General features: G+C 37.7%; 1 protein-coding gene across 1 annotated transcript in view; it reads left to right on the forward strand.

Moving 5' to 3' along the window:
* Positions 1-18,571, forward strand: part of LOC130682207 (probable ubiquitin carboxyl-terminal hydrolase FAF-X) — a 138,747-nt gene that overhangs the window by 95,218 nt on the left and 24,958 nt on the right. Inside the window, exons 21-22 of the mRNA XM_057496336.1 lie at positions 669-889; positions 2,713-2,903. Of these exons, the coding sequence (XP_057352319.1) occupies positions 669-889; positions 2,713-2,903 (412 nt within the window). The remainder of the gene's footprint in view (positions 1-668; positions 890-2,712; positions 2,904-18,571) is intronic.

Below are 18,571 nucleotides of genomic sequence, written 5' to 3' on the forward strand. Positions count from 1 at the left end.
CTTCACTAGTTTTGCACTTAGTAATATATCTATCAGCGCATTAGATGTATTAGTAATAGATCTGTTTATTGGCTACATAATTTGCAGCTCACTGTGCTGTAAATCATGCAATCCATCTTCAAGATAGTGATTGATGGTTGTTTTGGTTTTATGGTAGGCAGAAAGGGATATGAAATGATCTACAGTTTTCACAAAACCTTTCCAATGCACTATACAGTTACATCCTGAGAATAAGACAGTGGGTATAAGCAAAGCAATTTTTCTTTTACTGTTTTATCAGCCGGCAAACAGATTCACTTGGAGGTTTTGACACTGTGATTTGGAATCATAACTAAGACTTAGAAAGCTATATGCCATTTTGATTTATTTTAAAGTTCTGATCCCAACGAATTAAAGGTACTTAAATGAAAAAGAAAACACAAATTTACTACTATACCATCTTAAATGACTTTCTGAGAAGAGTGTCACAGAATTAATAACAGTAAAACCATAGGCTCTGGTAAGGACGTACCTATGTAATGGTTAAGTGTTGAAATAAAAATTTAGAGTACTGTCTCAAAGTGGCTGAGGTAATGATTGAATATCCTAATATCATCATCATCATAGCATAGCTGCAAGTGGACTAAGTTACTGCTTTCATGAGAATCCTTTTCTCCTTCTTCGTTAAGCTTGTGAAGCACTTACTAAGTGGGAGTACCTACCACCTGTTAGACCTCGCCCTCCAGAAGGATTTGTGGGCCTCAAAAATGCTGGTACCACTTGTTACATGAATTCTGTGATCCAGCAGTTATACATGATTCCTCCTATCAGGAACAGTATTCTTGCAGTTGAAGGCACTGGTAGTGATATAGATGATGACATGTTCAGTGAAGAGAAGCAGGACAACGAGGTAATTTTAATTATGAATTCTTTTTTCTTTCCCTATATTTCAAGACCTTGACACCAGATACAGTTTTTCTCAGAGTATTGTGTTTCTTATAGAGTTTTTTGAATTACATTTGATATTAGGACAGTACTCTTAGCTACTATCTCTGATTTACTATACTCACCATCTTATAAAATGCAGTTGATAATCTTTATCACAACTTCTGTTTCTTTTTTAAAGCAGCAGCATTTCAATGTAATCATGTCTGCAATCTGGTAGGTATATTTGGTATTTGTAAAATGAAAAACAATCACTTACAAATAATTGAAGTTTATTTTCATTCAACTTTTTAAGGTACATTATTCCATTTAATTTATTAACCTTGTGTATTATCAGTTCCATAGTCTGTGCTTATTCTTAGGATATTCTTAATATTTTTTTCAGATTACAATTTTCTCATAAGGAAGCAAATGCATTCGTTACTTTATATAATGCTACACAGTCTGTTAACAGTATTAGATAATAATAATAATCAGACTACCTACCAAGCATATTCCAGAGTAGAAAAAAGAAACACAAAAGTTAGATTTTCAGTTTTTAGAAGATCAGAGTACATATAACTCATGTGTCTCTTACAAATGGAAAACTTCTGAAGTTTCAGTTGTATTTATGTTGAAACTATTTTTATCTTTTATTTCCTTTATACAAGTTTTTCAGAATTCATAAAGGTGTAGAGAATATTCTAATTGTAGAAATGGTTCTTCCCTTATTCCTGTGTTTCTCTACTTTAATTGTAGTAAGTGGTTCTTCTGTTGTTATTACATTTCTGTAGCCAAAACTAGTTTGTTTCTCAAATTATATAGCTCATCACTTAGATTCTGAAACACACATCTACTTTCACTCTTTTCAGATTTTATAAATAACACTATCCAGTCATTGGGTTTACCTTTTTAAGAATCTCCATATATGGTGACTATACCAGTACCTGGTTGAGGACCACTATTTGACAAAAAGATTTGAATTTAGATCCTATTTCAGTAGCCCAGTTTAGTGCGACGGTACAAGGTTAAGGATAAATAGAGATCGCTCATCCTCTTGGCAAAAGGAGACTAATTCAGACAAAAGATGAAATTCGAAACTAGATATTCCACCTTTGCTACTCGACACCCTGTGCTTTTTGATTCTTCTAGTTGTCTGCCTATTTACTCTTTTTTATGAACTGTGAGCTTCTCAAAGGCAAATGTGAGATTTACTTCTGTAAAGAAGGCCTCATAGCAGAGCAGAGATGTTCAGCGCTCTGTAAAGTAGTCAAATTCTGCTTTATAGAGAGGGCTTAAGAGCTTTAGAGCTTCGATTTATGCTGTTTATACCAGCAGTACTCTGAATGGCTGTACTTATCCAGTGTTAACAATTCTAATCATGTCACATAATTTAACTCATATAATCTATGAAGAATGCATTGTCTCTACATGAGAAATGTTGGAGAAAAACTATGGGAAGGTTAAATATTTTTGTTACCGAAAGTTCTATTTTTGTCTCTTTTGTCTGATGAGAAAGCATTCATTTGTCTCCAGTCCATTCTGGTCAACTAAATCTTTGATTGTTACATTATACTACCTCCAGTAGAGCATAACTCTACTGGAGGTAGTATATTTTAATAACTCTATTTTTTAATAACTCATCTGTGAAATTGCCAGGATAAGCACCAATATTAGTAAGTTGAAAGTTCTGTGGTTTAGATATATGAGTACAAAATAATGCAGATCTTCCACTGTTTGTATCTGTCTCAGCTTCGCTCTACTTGTAAATTGAGGTTAGCTAATCAAATTATGTTCTTTGGTTTGTAGAGTAATGTTGATCCGCGAGATGATGTTTTTAGATGTCCTCAACAATATGAAGACAAACCAGCATTAAGTAAGACAGAAGATCAGAAAGAGTACAATATTGGTGTCTTAAGATACCTTCAGGTCATCTTTGGTCATTTAGCTGCTTCTCGTTTACCATACTTTGTGCCCAGAGGATTTTGGAAAGAGTTCAGGTAATTAATGGATAGATGTTAATTGTAGTTTCTCAAAATCTCAATATTTTAAACTCTCTTTTTTGTTTGAATATACTAACTTTAAAATACATGTTCAAACCCTCTTAGACTGTCCTCTTTCCTACAGCATAGAAAAAAATATTTGGATGTATATTTGGAGTTTTTTCTATACAATTACTCCAAAAGGAGGAGGAGAAAATTTTCACAGTAAAGAGAAGCAGTGTTCTTTACTTTAAGATATACTTAACTTTTTAATATGGAAAACCTGTGCATTGCACAAAAACAAAATACTAGAATATAGTCATCTGGATTCAACAGTTCTAAAGCAGATGTTAGACATTGTTTTTTATTCTTCATTGATGAGTGTAAGGTGCTTTTTTTTTTCTTTTTTTTTGATATCATTAATGTACATTTTCCTGAACAACATTGTAGTTTACTAGACTTCCCCTATTATCAACTGCTCACCAAATAACCCTTTACAGTCACCGTCCATCAGCATAGTAAGATGCTATAGAATCACTACTTGTCTTCCCTGTGTTATACTGCCTTCCCTGTGTCCCTCCCACTACATTACACATGCTAATCTTAGTGACCCTTTTTCCACCTTATCCCTCCCATCCCACCCATCCATCCCAGTCCCTTTCCGTTTGATAACTGTTAGTCCATTCTTGGGTTAGGTGAGTGTTGCTGCTCTGTTCCTTCAGTTTTTACTTTGTTCTGAGTATAAGGTTTTTTTAATAAGCATACCATAATATTGTTATCACACCTCAATAAAAATTCCTTAATATCACTGCACCCACGTCACTGAAATAAATTTACAGGATTGTTTAATTTTTTTTTTCTTAACACTATATTTACAAGCAGGCCCACGGTCCATTTATGGCAGGCAGTTGGCCAAAGTATTTTTGTTTTTTCTTTTGGTATCTTTAATCTACAATTACGTGAGGAACATTCTGTTTACTACACAGCCCCCTTCACCACGTCCCCCCCCACACCCCATTAAACTCTCTGTCCATCAGCGTACTGACATGCTATAGAGTCACTACTTTTCTTCTCTGTGTTGTACAGCCCTCCCCATGCCCCACCTCACATATTATAAATGCTAATCATAATCCCCCCTTATCCCTCCCTTCCCACCCATCCTCCCCAGTCCCTTTCCCTTTGGTAACTGTTAGGCCGTTTCTGGGTTCTGTGAGTCTGTTTCTGTATTTTGTTCCTTCAGGTTTTTCTTTGTTCTTATACTCCACAGATGAGTGAAGTCATTTGATACTTGTCATTCTCCGCCTGGCTTATTTCACAGAGCATAATACCCTCTAGCTCCATCCATGTTGTTGCAAATGGCAGGATTTGTTTTCTTCTTATGGCTGAATAATATTCCATTGTGCATATATGTACCACGTCTTCTTTATCCATTCCCTAGTGATGGACACTTAGGTTGCTTCCGTTTCTTAGCTACTGTAAATAGTGCTGCAATAAACATAGGGATGCATATGTCTTTTTCAAACTGGGATGCTGCACTCTTCGGGTAAATTCCTAGGAGTGGAATTCCTAGCTCAAATGGTATTTCTATGTTGAGTTTTGTGAGGAAACTCAACACTGCTCTCCACAAATGTTGAACTAATTTATATTCCCACCAGCTGTGTAGGAGGGTTCCCTTTACTCCACAAAGTCATCCACATTTGTTGTTGTTTGTCTTTTGGATGGTGGTGATCCTTACTGGTGTGAGGTGATACCTCATTGTGGTTTTAATTTGCTTTTTTCCTATGACTAGTGATGTGGAGCATCTTTTCATGTCTGTTGGCCATCTGAATTTCTTCTTTGGAGAACTGTCTGTTTGGCTCCTCTGAGATTGTTTTTTGATTGGATTATTTGCTTTTTGTTTGTTGACGTGTGTGAGCTCTGTGTATGTTTTGGATGTCAACCCTTTATCGGATCTGTCATTTATGATGTTATTCTCCCATACTGTAGGATGCCTTTTTGTTCTATTGGTGGTGTCCTTTGCTGTACAGAAGCTTTACAGCTTGATACAGTCCCGCTTGTTCATTTTTGCTTTTGTTAACCTAGCCCGAGGAGATGTGTTCATGAAGAAGTTGTTCATGTTTATGTCGACGAGATTTTTGCCTATTGTTTTTTCCTAAGAGTTTTATTGTTTTATGACTTACATTCAGGTCTTTAATCCATTTCCAATTTACTTTTGTGTATGGGGTTAGACAAGAATCCAGTTTCATTCTCTCACATGTAGCTGTCCAGTTTTGCCAACACCAGCTGTTGAAGAGGCTGTCATCTCCCCATTGTATGTCCATGGCTCCTTTATCGTATATTAATTGACCACATATCCTTTTGGGTTATTATCTGGACCCTCTGTTCTGTTCCACTGGTCTGTAGGTCTGTTCCTGTGCCAGTGCCAAATTGTCTTGATTACTGTGGCTTCGTAGTAGAGCTTGCAGTTGGGGAGCGAGTTCCCCCCTCCTTTATTCTTCCTTCTCAGGATTGCTTTGGCTATTCAGGGACTTTTGTGGTTCCATATGAGTTTTAGAACTATTTCTTCCAGTTCGTTTTAGAATTCTTTTGGTATTTTGATAGGCATTGCATTGAATCTGTAGATTGCTTTAGGCAGAATGTCCATTTTGACCATATTCTTCCTAGCCAAGAGCATGGGATGAGTTTCCATTTGTTAGTGTCCTCTTTAATTTCTCTTAGGAGTGTCTTGTAGTTTTCAGGGTATAGGTCTTTCACGTCCTTGGATAGGTTTATTCGTGGGTATTTTGTTCTTTTTGATGCAATTGTGAATGGAATTGTTTTCCTGATTTCTCTTTCTGCTAGTTTGTCATTGGTGTATAGGAAAGCAACAGATTTGTGTGTAGTAATTTTGTATCCCGGAGCCTTGCTGAATTCATATATTAGTTCTAATAGTTTTGGAGTGGAGTCTTCAGGGTTTTTCACGTACAATATCATGTCATCTGCAAAGAGTCACAGTTTGACCTCTTTACCATTCTAAACACCGTGTATTTTTTTTGTTTTGTCTGATTGCCCTCAGCGAGGACGTCCGGAACTATGTTGAATAGCGGGGTAGAGTGGGCATCCCTGTCCTGTTCCCGATCTCCAAGGGAAGCCTTTCAGCTTCTCACTGTTACGTATGATGTTGGCTGTGGGTTTGTCATATGTGGACTGTATTATGTTGATCTACTTGCCCTCTCTACCCATTTTATTGAGAGTTTTATCGTGAATGGATGTTGAACTTCGTCATATGCTTTCTCAGCATGTATGGAGATGATTATGTGGTTTTTGTCCTGTTTGTTGATGTGGTGCATGATGTTGATGGATTTTCAAATGTTGTACCATCCTTGCATTGCTGTGATGAATCCCACTTGGTCATGGTGTATGATCAGCTTGGTGTATTTTTGAATTCGGTTTGCTAATATTTTGTTGAGTATTTTTGCATCTATGTTCATCAGGGATATTGGTCTGTAATTTTCTGTTTTAGTGGGGTCTTTGCTTGGTTTTGGTATGAGAGTGATCCTGGCTTCATAGAAAGAGTTTGGAAGTATTCCGTCCTCTTGTCTTTTTTGGAAAACTTTAAGGAGAATGGGTATTATGCCTTCCCTGTATGTCTGATAAAATTCTGCGGTGCATCCATCTGCCCCGGGGGTTTTGCTCTTGGGTAATTTTGATTACTGATTAAATTTCATTGCTGGTGATTAGTTTGTTTAGATTTTCCATTTCTTCCGTGGTCAGTCTTGGAAGGTTGTATTTTTCTAGGAAGTTGTCCATTTCTTCGAGGTTTTCTACCTTGTTATTGTATAGATCTTCATAGTATTCTTTAATAATTCTTTGTATTTCTGTGGGGTTGGGGTCCATTGTTATATTTCCTTCCTCATTTCTGATTCTGTTTATATGTGGAGATTCTCTTTTTCTCTTAAAAAGTCAGGTTAGCAGTTGATATTTTGTTTATTTTCTCAAAGAACCAGCTCTTGTTTTCATTGATTTTTCTATCCTTTTATTCTTCTCAGTTTTATTTCCTCTCTGTACTTTATTATGTCCCTCCTGCTGATTTTGGGCCTCATTTGTTCTTTTTCCAATTTCAATAATAGTGACTTTAGACTATTCACTTTGGATTGTTCTTCCTTCTTTAAACAGGCCTGGATTGTTACGTACTTTCCTCTTAGAACTGCCGTCGCTGCATCTCACAGAATTTGGGTCCTTGTGTTGTTGTCATTTGTCTCCATATATTGCTTGATCTCTATTTTAGTTTGGTCATTGATCCATTGATTATTTAGGAGCATGTTGTTTGGCCTCCATGTGTTGGTGGCCTTTTTGTTTTCTTTGTTCAATTTATGTCTAGTTTTATACCTTTGTGGTCTTATGAAGTTGTTTGGTAGAATTTCAGTCTTTTTGAGTTTACTGAGGCTCTTTCTGTGGCCTAGTATGTGGTCTGTTCTGTAAAATGTTCCATGTGCACTTGAGAAAAACATGTATCCTGCTGCTTTTGGGTGTAGAGTTCTGTAATGTCTATTAGGTCCGTCTGTTCTAGTGTGTTGTTCAGTGCCACTATGTCCTTACTTAATTTTTGTGTGGTGGAACTGTCCTTTGAAGGGAGTGGTGTGTTGACGTCTCCTAGAAAGAACGCATTGCATTCTATTTCCTCCATTAACTCTGTTAGTATTTCTTTCACACATGTTGGTGCTCCTGTATTGAGTGCATATATATTTATAATGGATATATATCCTCTTGTTGGACTGACCCGTTTACCGTTACGTAATGTCCTTCTTTATCTCTTGGTACTTTCTTTGTTTTGATGTCTATTTTGTCTGATACAAGTACTGCAACACCTGCTTTATTCTCCCTGTTGTTTGCATGAAATATCTTTTTCCATCCCTTGACTTTTAGTCTGAGTATGTCTTTGGGTTTGAGGTGAGTCTCTTGTAAGCAGCATATAGATGGGTCCTGTATTTTTATCCATTCTATTACTCTGTGTCTTGACTGGTGTATTCAGTCTGTTTATATTTTGGTGCTTGTCAAAAGGTATGTACTTACTGCCATTGCTGGCATTAGATTCGTGGTTACCAAAGTTCAGGGGTAGCTTCTTCACTATCTTATCGTCTAACTTAACTCACTTATTAAGCTCTTATAAACACAGTCTGATAATTCTTTATTTCTCTCCCTTCTCATTCCTACTTCTCCATTCTTTACATGTTAGGTGTTTTAATGTGTACTGTTTTATGTTTCCTTTGACTGCATTTGTGCATAGTTGATTTTATTTTTTGCCTTTAGTTAGTATTTGGTTGGTCTGCTTTCCTTGGTGTGATTTTATTTTCTCTGGTGACATCTGTTTAGCCTTAGGAGTGCTTCCATCTAGAGCCGTCCCTTTAAAATACCCTGCAGATGTGGTTTGTGGGAGGAAAATTCTCTCAGCTTTTGCTTGACTGGCAATTGTTTAATCCCTCCTTCATATTTAAATGATAATCGAGCTGGATGCAGTATTCTTCGTTCAAGGACCTTCTGTTTCACTGCATTAAATATATCATGCCATTCTCTCCTGGCCTGTAAGGTTTCTGTTGAGATGTCTGATGATAGCCTGATGGCTTTCCTTTGTAGGTGACCTTTTCTGTCTCTCTGGCTGCCTTTAATACTCTGTCCTTGTCCATGATCTTTGCCATTTTAATTATTATGTGTCTTGGTGTTGTCTCCGTTGGGTCACTTGCTTTTGGAGTTCTGTGGGCTTCCAGGGTTGGAGAGCCTATTTCGTCCCCCTGTTTGGGGAAGTTTTCAGCAATTACTTCTTCAAAGACACTTTCTTTCCCTTTTTCTCTCTTCTTCCTCTTCTGGTACCCCCCTTGTAATGCGAGTATTTTTCCGCTTGGATTGGTCACACAGTTCTCTTAATATTCTTTCATTCCTGGAGATCCTTTTATCTCTCTCTGTCTCTGCTACTCTGTATTCATGTTCTCTGCTTTCTGTTCCATTAATGGCCTCTTGCACCTCACCTAGTCTCCTCTTAAGGCCTTCTATCGATTGTTTCATTTCTGTTATCTCCCTCCGGACTTCATCCCTTAGCTCTTGCATGTTTCTCTGCAGGTCCATCAGCATGGTTATGGCTTTTATTTTGAATTCTTTTTCAGGATGATTTGTTATATCTATCTCAGCAGGCCCTCTCAGGTTGTCTGACTGACTTTTGACTGGACAAGGTTCTTCTGCCTTTTCATGGTGATAAAAGTGGTCACAGGCAGGTGACACATGTGTCACCTGGGAGAAAACCAGGTCCCTTACTGCTTGCTGGTTGCCCTTCCCTCCTCTGCTGCCTGTGACAGTTATCCACACACTGGGAACAGGCTACAGGTTACTCCCCTGAGCCGCGGCGGGCAGGGCATCCCAGAGCCCTGTTGGGGAGAGGCAGGCGAGCTGGGTGTGCTCTCATGCGAGTACGGCGCCCCTTTGCGCCTCTGCTTGCACCGGGCATCTGCTCGCCAGCTGCGGACCCTGGTCTGGCCTGCATGGCTGTGTGCTGGGAGGATGTTCTGGGTGGCTGCTGTAGGCGTGGTCACCTCCCAGCCTGCTCTGCCAGGCCCTCACATGAGGGGGAGTGCATGGCAGGCTGCTTATCGCCATGAGGGACTTTGGAGCTGCATTGCCACCCAGGGGTGAGGGTACCTGAAGTTCCCTGGGGTTCCCAGATGCTGGGCTGAGTGTGCGGAGACGATTCCATCCAGCTGTGAAGCTCCTGTCCCTTTCAAAAAGCACTCTTTTCTTTTGTCCCAGGAGTTCTGGCTGCGGGGAACCACTCGCAGATTTTACTTTTCTGTTCTCCTAATATCCGGCACAGCATGCAATGTGTGTCTGTGCTCCTGGTGTGGATTACCAAGGCTGGTTATTTAGCAATCCTGTGCTTCCACTCTGTCCAAACTCTGACCCCTTTCCTCCCGCTGGTGGGCTGGGGTCGGGGGAGCGCTTGGGTTCCATCCGGCCACGGCTTGTATCTCTCCCCCTGTTGTATTTTCAAATATATATATGGTTTTGGGAAGAGTTCTGCTGCCCTACTCACGCTGTCATCTTCCTCTCGAATCCAGAAGTTTTTTTTATTAATATACAGATTTCTTTCTCCTTTCTTGTGTTGGTGCTGCAGCTTGGTTAGTTGGGATTTGAGTGTGGACTTTTGTTTGTTTGTTTGTTTGTTTTTGGTTCATTCTGTTGCTTTCGAGCTGTTTTGCAATTATCAATAAGGAAATCAGGTAGTTTGCCCTGGAAACTTTCTCACAGTCTGGATTTTCCTAATTGTAGTGCTCTGGTGTTCTGTATTATTTTCTCTTTGGTCTGTTCCTGTATTTATTAGCTTTGCAGATAAAACATTCTGTCACAAATTTAACTCTGCCGCAGTAACAAGAAAGCAGCTATAGATAATATGTAAGTAAGTGAGGTATGGCTGTGTTTCAATAAAACTTTGTTCATGGACTTTGGAATTTGAATTCATACGATTTTCATTTGTCATGAAATAGTACCAGTTTGGCTTATTTTCAACCATTTGAACCTATATATAATACTATTCTTAGGTCTTGGGTGATTGTGGGCTTTATTTGGTTCAAAAGCTGTAGTTTTCATAGCCAGCCAATATCAAGATGCTTGACCACTTAAAGTATCATTTTATTTCCCATTTGGAATGGGCAAGAGTGCTTAATAGGTGGTGATTTTACTCTCTTGGAGAGATACAAAATGTCTTTTTGTGCTTTTGAGTCATTTAGTTACAGTTAGGTCCCCATTATTTTTTTCATTATGGTCAGAAATTGACATTGATTATCATCCGTGTATTAGATTGAATCTATAAGAGAAGCTTGCTGTCATCATTTACCCTTACTATGTAAATGTATAAGAACCAGGATACTTTTTAAGTCTTATTTTGTAAGTTTGTTAAGTAATCAAACACTGTCCTAGCATCCTCCTAAAATGACCAATAAAATTTGCTCTGTTTTTAGGTTTTTAAGCCTAAAAATCTTGACCTGGTTTCCTTTCTCTTGCAAATTTTGTCAACTCCTATCATGTGTCATGTCCAACTGTAACTACCAACTACCTAAGACTAAGAGCGTTACTGTAACTAGGAGAGCTATCTCTTCTTACTATATAAAAAAGGGCTACAGTCATTCACAGGAATTCAGAATGCTTTCTGCAGAATTACGATTGCAAGTGGATAAACGAAGGGATCAGCTGACATCTGGGGTCACGCTTTCTGTTGGATTCAGAGCAATACCCCTAATATATATACATAGATGTGAGCATTGTCACTTAAAGTTCTTTTGAACATCACAGATTTAGAAGTACAATGACCCCTATTCTCATCATTCGTTTCTATATTCCACAAGATGAACTATCAGTGTACATTTTAAGGATAATTTACATATATACAATGCTTCCTTCCAGATACAGGCCTTTCTGCTTCCAGTTCTGTCACCTGGTATAGACCTTTCTGTCTTTATCCTGTTTGTCTTGTCTCTGACTCAGGACTTTCTTCAGCATATTCCAGTCAACATTTCTGTTGTTGTTCTTCCAAATTGGTATACTATGAGATTTTATCTTAAACTCTTTCACTCGATTATGTGCATGTATTTAGATAGTAATTAGATAGTAATTAGATAGTAGAACCATAAATGCATGTTTGTATTTGTATCTTCATATGTCTACTTATAACTGGATATATAGATAAGTATAATTATGCTCCTGCCGAATCTTCATGTTTGTACTTAAATATATGTAGTTTTTTTGTCTCACAGATATTCTCTCCATATAAATGATGGCACTCACAATTTGTCTAGCACTTTTATATTACCTGCAATCCACTCACATAATAGCCTCTTCAGGGTTTTTTTCTTGTAACTCTTTAAAAGTATACAATAGTGGTGCAGGCTACATTCAAAATGTTTGTGTCATCATTACTGTCCAGTTTTAGAGTACTTTCATCACCCAAGAGAAGTCCCACAAGCCTGTTAAAAAGTTACTCTCCAATTCTCCCCTTTTTCCAACTTTGATAAAAGAAAGCTTAGTTTTCTCTATATATGACTGAAAGAGAGAATATTGAAAGGCCCTGGAGACTGAGGCATCATGTTGAGAGAAACAAAGTGTCTATCTGAATATTTCATATAGAGCCACATAATATGTGGGCATTTTGGGGCCTGACCTCTTTGACTAAGCATGTTAATAGGGTGCCTCAACTTTCTGACATATATCAGAGCACCATTTCATGGCCAAATGATACCCATTGTATGGGTACCTCACATTTTGGTGATTCCTTCATCAGTTGATGGACACTTGGATGGTTTTTAGTGATTGTGAATAGTACATATGTCAGCATTCAGGATGTGTAGGTTTTTGTGTGGACTTAAGTTTACATTTGTCTCAGGAGTCAAGTTGCAGGGCCATATAGTAATTCTTTAACTTTTTGAGGAACCACCAAACTCTTCCATGTCCTCTGTATCATTTTACTTTCCCACCATCAAAGTATGAGGGTTGCATTTTTTTCAGCCAATATTAATACTATTCATATTTTTTCCCTTTTTTCATTCCCTGCTCTTGCCTTTCATATTATCCTTCTTTATAGATGTGAAGAGGTCTCACTGTGGTTTTAGTTTACAGTTTCCTAATGATTAACATAGTTGAACATCTTGTGTTTATTGGCTACTTAGTTTTGTTGTTGTTTTTAAGGAAAATACCTATTCACATACTTTCCGATCGTCTTTTTGTTACATTGTGAGAGATTTTGGGGCACTTATCATAATAGGCCCTAATAGATAAGTGATTTACAAATACTTTCTCACATTCTGTAGATAGTCTTTTCACTGTCTTAATGTACTTTAATGCACAAAGATTTTAAATATTGATGAAGTCTTTCTTATCAGTTTTTCTCTTGGTTTTATAATCTAACTCACTAATATTTTTGATAATCAACTGTATGTAACATAAACCTTGCTGTTTTCAGAAAGTGTTTTTAGGTGTACCGTTCAGTGACATTAAGCACATTCACATTTTGTTCTCCATCACCCATCTTCCTTCACAACATTTATTATCATCCAAAATTGAAACTCAGTGTGCATTAATAATAATCGCTCCCTTCACTGTGACTTTTATGTGTTGATTTTTGTTTCCTAAAACTTAGCTGAATTTGTTGCTGAATGAACAGGTTTTTTCGATCTTCAGGATTTCCAGTTTGAATGCCTTTATTCTTCTCTTGACAAAATAGTCTAGGTAAAAGTCCAGTGCTGTGCAGATACAAGGGAAGAAAGAAAGCAGGTCATCCTTGCCTTATTCCTGCTCTTAGAGAAAATCTTTCAGTGTTTTACCATTAGATCTTTACCTCACAACATGTCTATTAACACTGACTCAAACTGGATTAAATACCTAAACATGAGAGACAAAATTATAAAACTTTTAGAAGAGAACCTAGGGGAAAAGCTTTGTGACACTGAATTTGACTGATTTCTTGGTATGACACTAAAGGCACAGGAAACGACAGAAAGAAATAGTTGAAGAATCAAACATACATATCCCCTGAAAATGTTCTTCGACAGTGAAAGGGAAATAAGTACATTCTAAAGTAAATAGGAATTTGTGAGGAATTTCTCCACAACTCCTGCTCTAGAATTCTCAAAGGTCTGGTGACAGGGAAAATATTGCCAAGAGAAACTTGGAATTTCAAGAATATAGGAAGAGCCACAGATAGGTGAATTACTGGGTTTTTATAGAAGTCTACTTTGTTCTCAGATTTAAGTTGTATAAATATTGCAACCAAAAATAACACCAGGTAAAGAAATCACTGAGTATATATTGAAAAACCTTAGACATTTGTAATATAAAGGAAAAATTAAGGCAGTTTTATGGCTTTGAGGCTCTGTGTGTTACTTGAATATCAGAAGATAACCTCTGTGGAAAACCTAGAAGAAATGGACAACTTCCTAGAAAACTAAAGCCTTCCAACGCTGACCAAGGAAGAAACAGAAAATCTAAACAGACCAATTAACAGCAAAGAAATTGAATCGGTAATCAAAAAAATACACAAGAACAAAACACCTGGGCCAGATAGATTCACTGCGGGATTTTATCAGACATATGCATATAGAGAAGACATGATACCCATTCAAATTAAGGTTTTCCAAAAAACAAAAGGAGGGACTACTTCCAAACTCATTCTTTGAATCCAGCATCACTCTAGTACCAAAACCAGGCAAAGACACCACCAAAACAGAAAATTACAGACCAATATCCTTAATGAACATAGATGCAAAAGTACTCAAGAAAATAAGAGCAAACCAAATTCAAAAATACATCAAGATGGTCATACACCATGATCAAGAGGGATTCATTGCAGGGATGCAAGGATGGTACAACATTCAGAAATCCACGAACGTTCTCCACCACATGATAAAAAGAAGGACAAAAACCACATAATCATCTCCATAGATGCCGAAAAAGCATTTCACATCTATTCATGATAAAAACTCTCCACAAAATGGGTATAGAGGGCAAGTACCTCAACATAATAAAGGCCATATAGGACAAGCCCACAGCCACTATCATAGTTAACAGCGAGAAGCTGAAAGTGTTTCCTCTAAGATGAGGAACAAGACAGGGATGCCCACTCTCCCACTGTTATTCAACATAGTACTGTAGGTCCTAGCCATGGCAATCAGACAAAGCAAAGAAATTTAATGCATCCAAATAGGTAAAGAAGAAGTCAAACTGTCACTCTTTGCAGATGACATGATATTGTATATAAAAAAGCCATAACGACTACACTCCAAAACTACTAGAACAAATATCTGAATTCAGCAAAGTTGCAGAATACAAAATTAACACACAGAAATCTATTGCTTTCCTAGACAGTAATGATGAGCGAGCAGAAAATCAGGAAAACAATTCCATTCACAATTGAATGAAAAAGAAGAAAATGCCTAGGAATAAACCTAACCAAGGAAGTGAAAGACTTATACCCTGAAAACTGCAAGATGCTCTTGGCTAGGAAGAATTAATATTGTCAAAATGGACATCCTGCCCAAAGCAATATACAGATTCAGTGCAATCCCTATCCAAATACCAATAGCCAGCCTCCTTCAACAAACTGGAAGCAGTAGTGTTAAAATTCATAGGCAGCCACCAAAGACCCCGAATAGCTGAGGCAATCCGTAGAAGGAAGAGTGAAGTGGGAGGGATCTCGCTTCCCAACTTCAAGCTCTACTACAAAGCCACAGTAATCAAGACAATTTGGCACTGGCACAAGAACAGACCCACAGACCAGTGGAACAGGATACAGAGTCCAGACGTTAACCCAAACGCATGTGGTCAACTAGTGTATGATAAAGGAGCCATGGACATACAATGGGGGAAATGACAGCCTCTTCAATAGCTGGTGTTGGCAAAACTGGACAGCTACATGTAAGAGAATGAAACTGGATCACTGTCGAAGCGCATACACAAAAGCAAATTCGAAATGGTTTAAAGACTTGAACGTAAGTCATGAAACAGAAAAAAACAAAAGCAAAAATCTCTTGGACAAAAACAGGAGCAACTTCTTCATGTACATATCTCCCCAGGCAAGGGAAACAAGCAAAATGAACAAGTGGGACTATATCAAGCTGAAAAGCTTCTGAACAGCAAAGGACACCACCAGTAGAACAAAAAGGCATCCTACAGAATGGGAAAACATATTCATGAATGACAGATCTGATAAAGGGTTGACATCCAAAATATAGAGAGAGCTCACGCGCTTCAACAAAAAGCAAACAATCCAATTAAGAAATGGGCACAGGATCTAAACAGACAGTTCTCCAAAGCAGAAATTCAGATGGCCAACTGACACATGAAAAGATGCTCCACATCGCTAGTCATCAGAGAAATGCAAATTAAAACCACGATGCGATATCACCTCACACCAGTAAGGGTCACCACCATCCAAAAGACAAAGAACATCAAATGTTGGTGAGGTTATGAAGAAAGGGGAACCCTCCTACACTGCTGATGGGAATGTAAGTTAGTTCAACCATGTGGAAAGCAGTATGGAGATGACTCGAAAAGCTCAAAATAGAAATACCATTTGACCCAGGAATCCCACTAATAGGAATGCTGCAACCCAGTTTGAAAAAGACAGATGCACCCCTATGTTTATTGCAGCACTATTTACAATAGCCAAGAAATGGAAGCAACCTAAGTGTCCCATCAGGAGATGAATGGATAAAGAAATGGGGTACATACACACAATGGAATATCATTCAGCTGTAAGAAGAAAACAAATCCTACCATTTGCAAAAACGTGGATGGAGCTAGAGGGTATTGTGCTCACTGCAATAAGCCAGGCGGAGAAAGACAGGTACCAAATGATTTCACTCATCTGTGGAGTATAAGAACAAAGAAAAAAAACTGGAGAGCAAAACAGCAGCAGACTCACAGAACCCAAAAATGTACTAACAGTTACCAAAGGGAAAGGGACTGGGGAGGATGGTTGGGAAGAGAGGTATACGGGGGGAAAAAGAACAAAAGGGGGCACTATGATTAGCATGTATAATGTGAGGGTGCATGGGGAGGGCTGTACAACACAGAAGACAAGTAGTGATTCTCCAGCATCTTACTACGCTAATGGACAGTCACTGTAATGGGGTAGGTGGTGGGGTACTTTGTGAAGGGGGAGCCCAGTAAACATAATGTTCCTCATGTAATTGTAGGTTAGTGATAGCAATAGTAACAAAAAACAAAATCCCTCAGCCAGGTTGATCAGTATTCTGATTATTCTGAGCTCTATCACCATAGGTTCATTCTACATGTTTTAGAATTTCATAGAAAGGATCATATAATATGTACTTCTTGTGATTTACTTATTTGGCTTTTGTAGGTTTTTAAAGCAGCTTTTATTGTATTATAAAATACACAACATAAAATTTAGCATTTTAGCCATAAAAAAAAGATACCGTCTGTATATGTTCTAAAAATAATTCTTAAGGCTGCCATATTTAAAAATCAAACAGAAAGATACATAGGCAAAAAGCCAACAGATGCATTGAAACTGAATGTTAAAATATAATTAATACATAAAAGGGCAGAAAGAAAAATTCCTCATCTACAAACAGCAAAAGAATGACATGTGCTTAAATTCGGTTAAATCAGTACTATGTAAAATGTAAATTAGTCCAGTTGAAAGACATCGATTGTCCAGATTAGATTAAAAATAATTTCTGTGCTCTCTCCATGAGACCCCGTTTAAATAGAATGCTATAGATTAAACGTTAAAGGGATTAAAGCACACAATGCATATCACAACACACACATCGGATTGATAATATTTAAAAAATGACAATACCAAATGTTGGGTAGGATGTAGAAAATCTCGGACACCTGTTGTGGGTGTGAGTAGAAAATACCATAGCCACTCTGGAAAGCAGTTTTTTACAAAATTGAATATTCACTAAGTATACAATACAGCAATTGCAGTTATTAAGATTTATGCCAGAGAAAACAATACTTAGGCTCACGCCAAAATTTCTACATGAATGTTCATACAGTTCTGAATAGATGAACAGGCTGGAAACAATTATGTTCTTCTACAACTCAGGTTAGTCAAACTGGTGTAATGGTGTTACATTGAAAAGGTTCAGTGGATTTCAGCAATATGCTTATGCTGAGTAAAAAGAACTAACTACAAAAGTCATATACTCTGTAATAGTCCTTTTTTTTTTTTTTTTACTGACGTCTAGTGGGTATACAATCTTGTATTAGATTCAAGTATACGACACAGTGGTTCACCAGTTACCCACATGATTAAATTGTTTACCCCACCAGTGTGGCTACTATCTGTCTACCTAGAAAGACGTCGCAGAATCATTAGCTGTATTCACCATGCTCTTCTACCATCCCTGTGACCAGCTTGTGTTATGATTGAGAATTGTTGTGTCCCTTTATCTCCTTCACCTTCCTCACTCACCTACCCCAACCCCTCCCCCATGGTAAACACCAGTCACTTCTTACTGTGAGTCTACTGCTGTTCTCGTAATTTTGTTTTGGTTTTAGATTGAGCAAGTAAGTGAAATCATATGATAGTTATCTTACTTTGCCTAGCTTATTTCACTGAGCATAACATCCTCTAGGTCCAGCCATATTCTCGCAAATGACCCAAATTATTGCAGGATTTCTTTCTTTTTGAATGGCTGAATGTGTTCATGGACACTTTGGTAGCTTACATACACATCTTGGCTGTTGTAAGTAATGTGGCAGTAAACATAGGGGCTCGTATGTCTTTCCAAATCAGGGTTTTTGTTTTCCTTGGGTAAATTCCTATATTTGGAATTCCTGGGTTAAATGGTATTTCTGTTTTAGTTTTCTCAGGAAACTCCACACTGCTTTCCTGCACTAACTGACATTTCACCAACAGTATAGAAGAATTCCCTTTTCTCTGCATCTCACCAACACTTGTCATTTCTTGTCTTTTGGTTAGTGGCCATTCTGAGTGGTGTGACGTAGTTCTCATTGTGGTTTTGAGCGCATTTCACAGATGATTAACTAAAAATATAGAGCATCTTTTCATATACCTGTTAGCCATCTTTATTTTTTGTTGGGGAAATGTCTATTCGTGTCTGCATTTTTTTTATTGGGTTATTTGATTTTTTGTCTTCTTCTGGTACCCCTATAATGCAGGTATTGTTCTGTTT

The sequence above is a fragment of the Manis pentadactyla genome, chromosome Y (genome assembly GCF_030020395.1).
Source record: "Manis pentadactyla isolate mManPen7 chromosome Y, mManPen7.hap1, whole genome shotgun sequence".
Lineage (NCBI taxonomy): Eukaryota > Metazoa > Chordata > Mammalia > Pholidota > Manidae > Manis > Manis pentadactyla.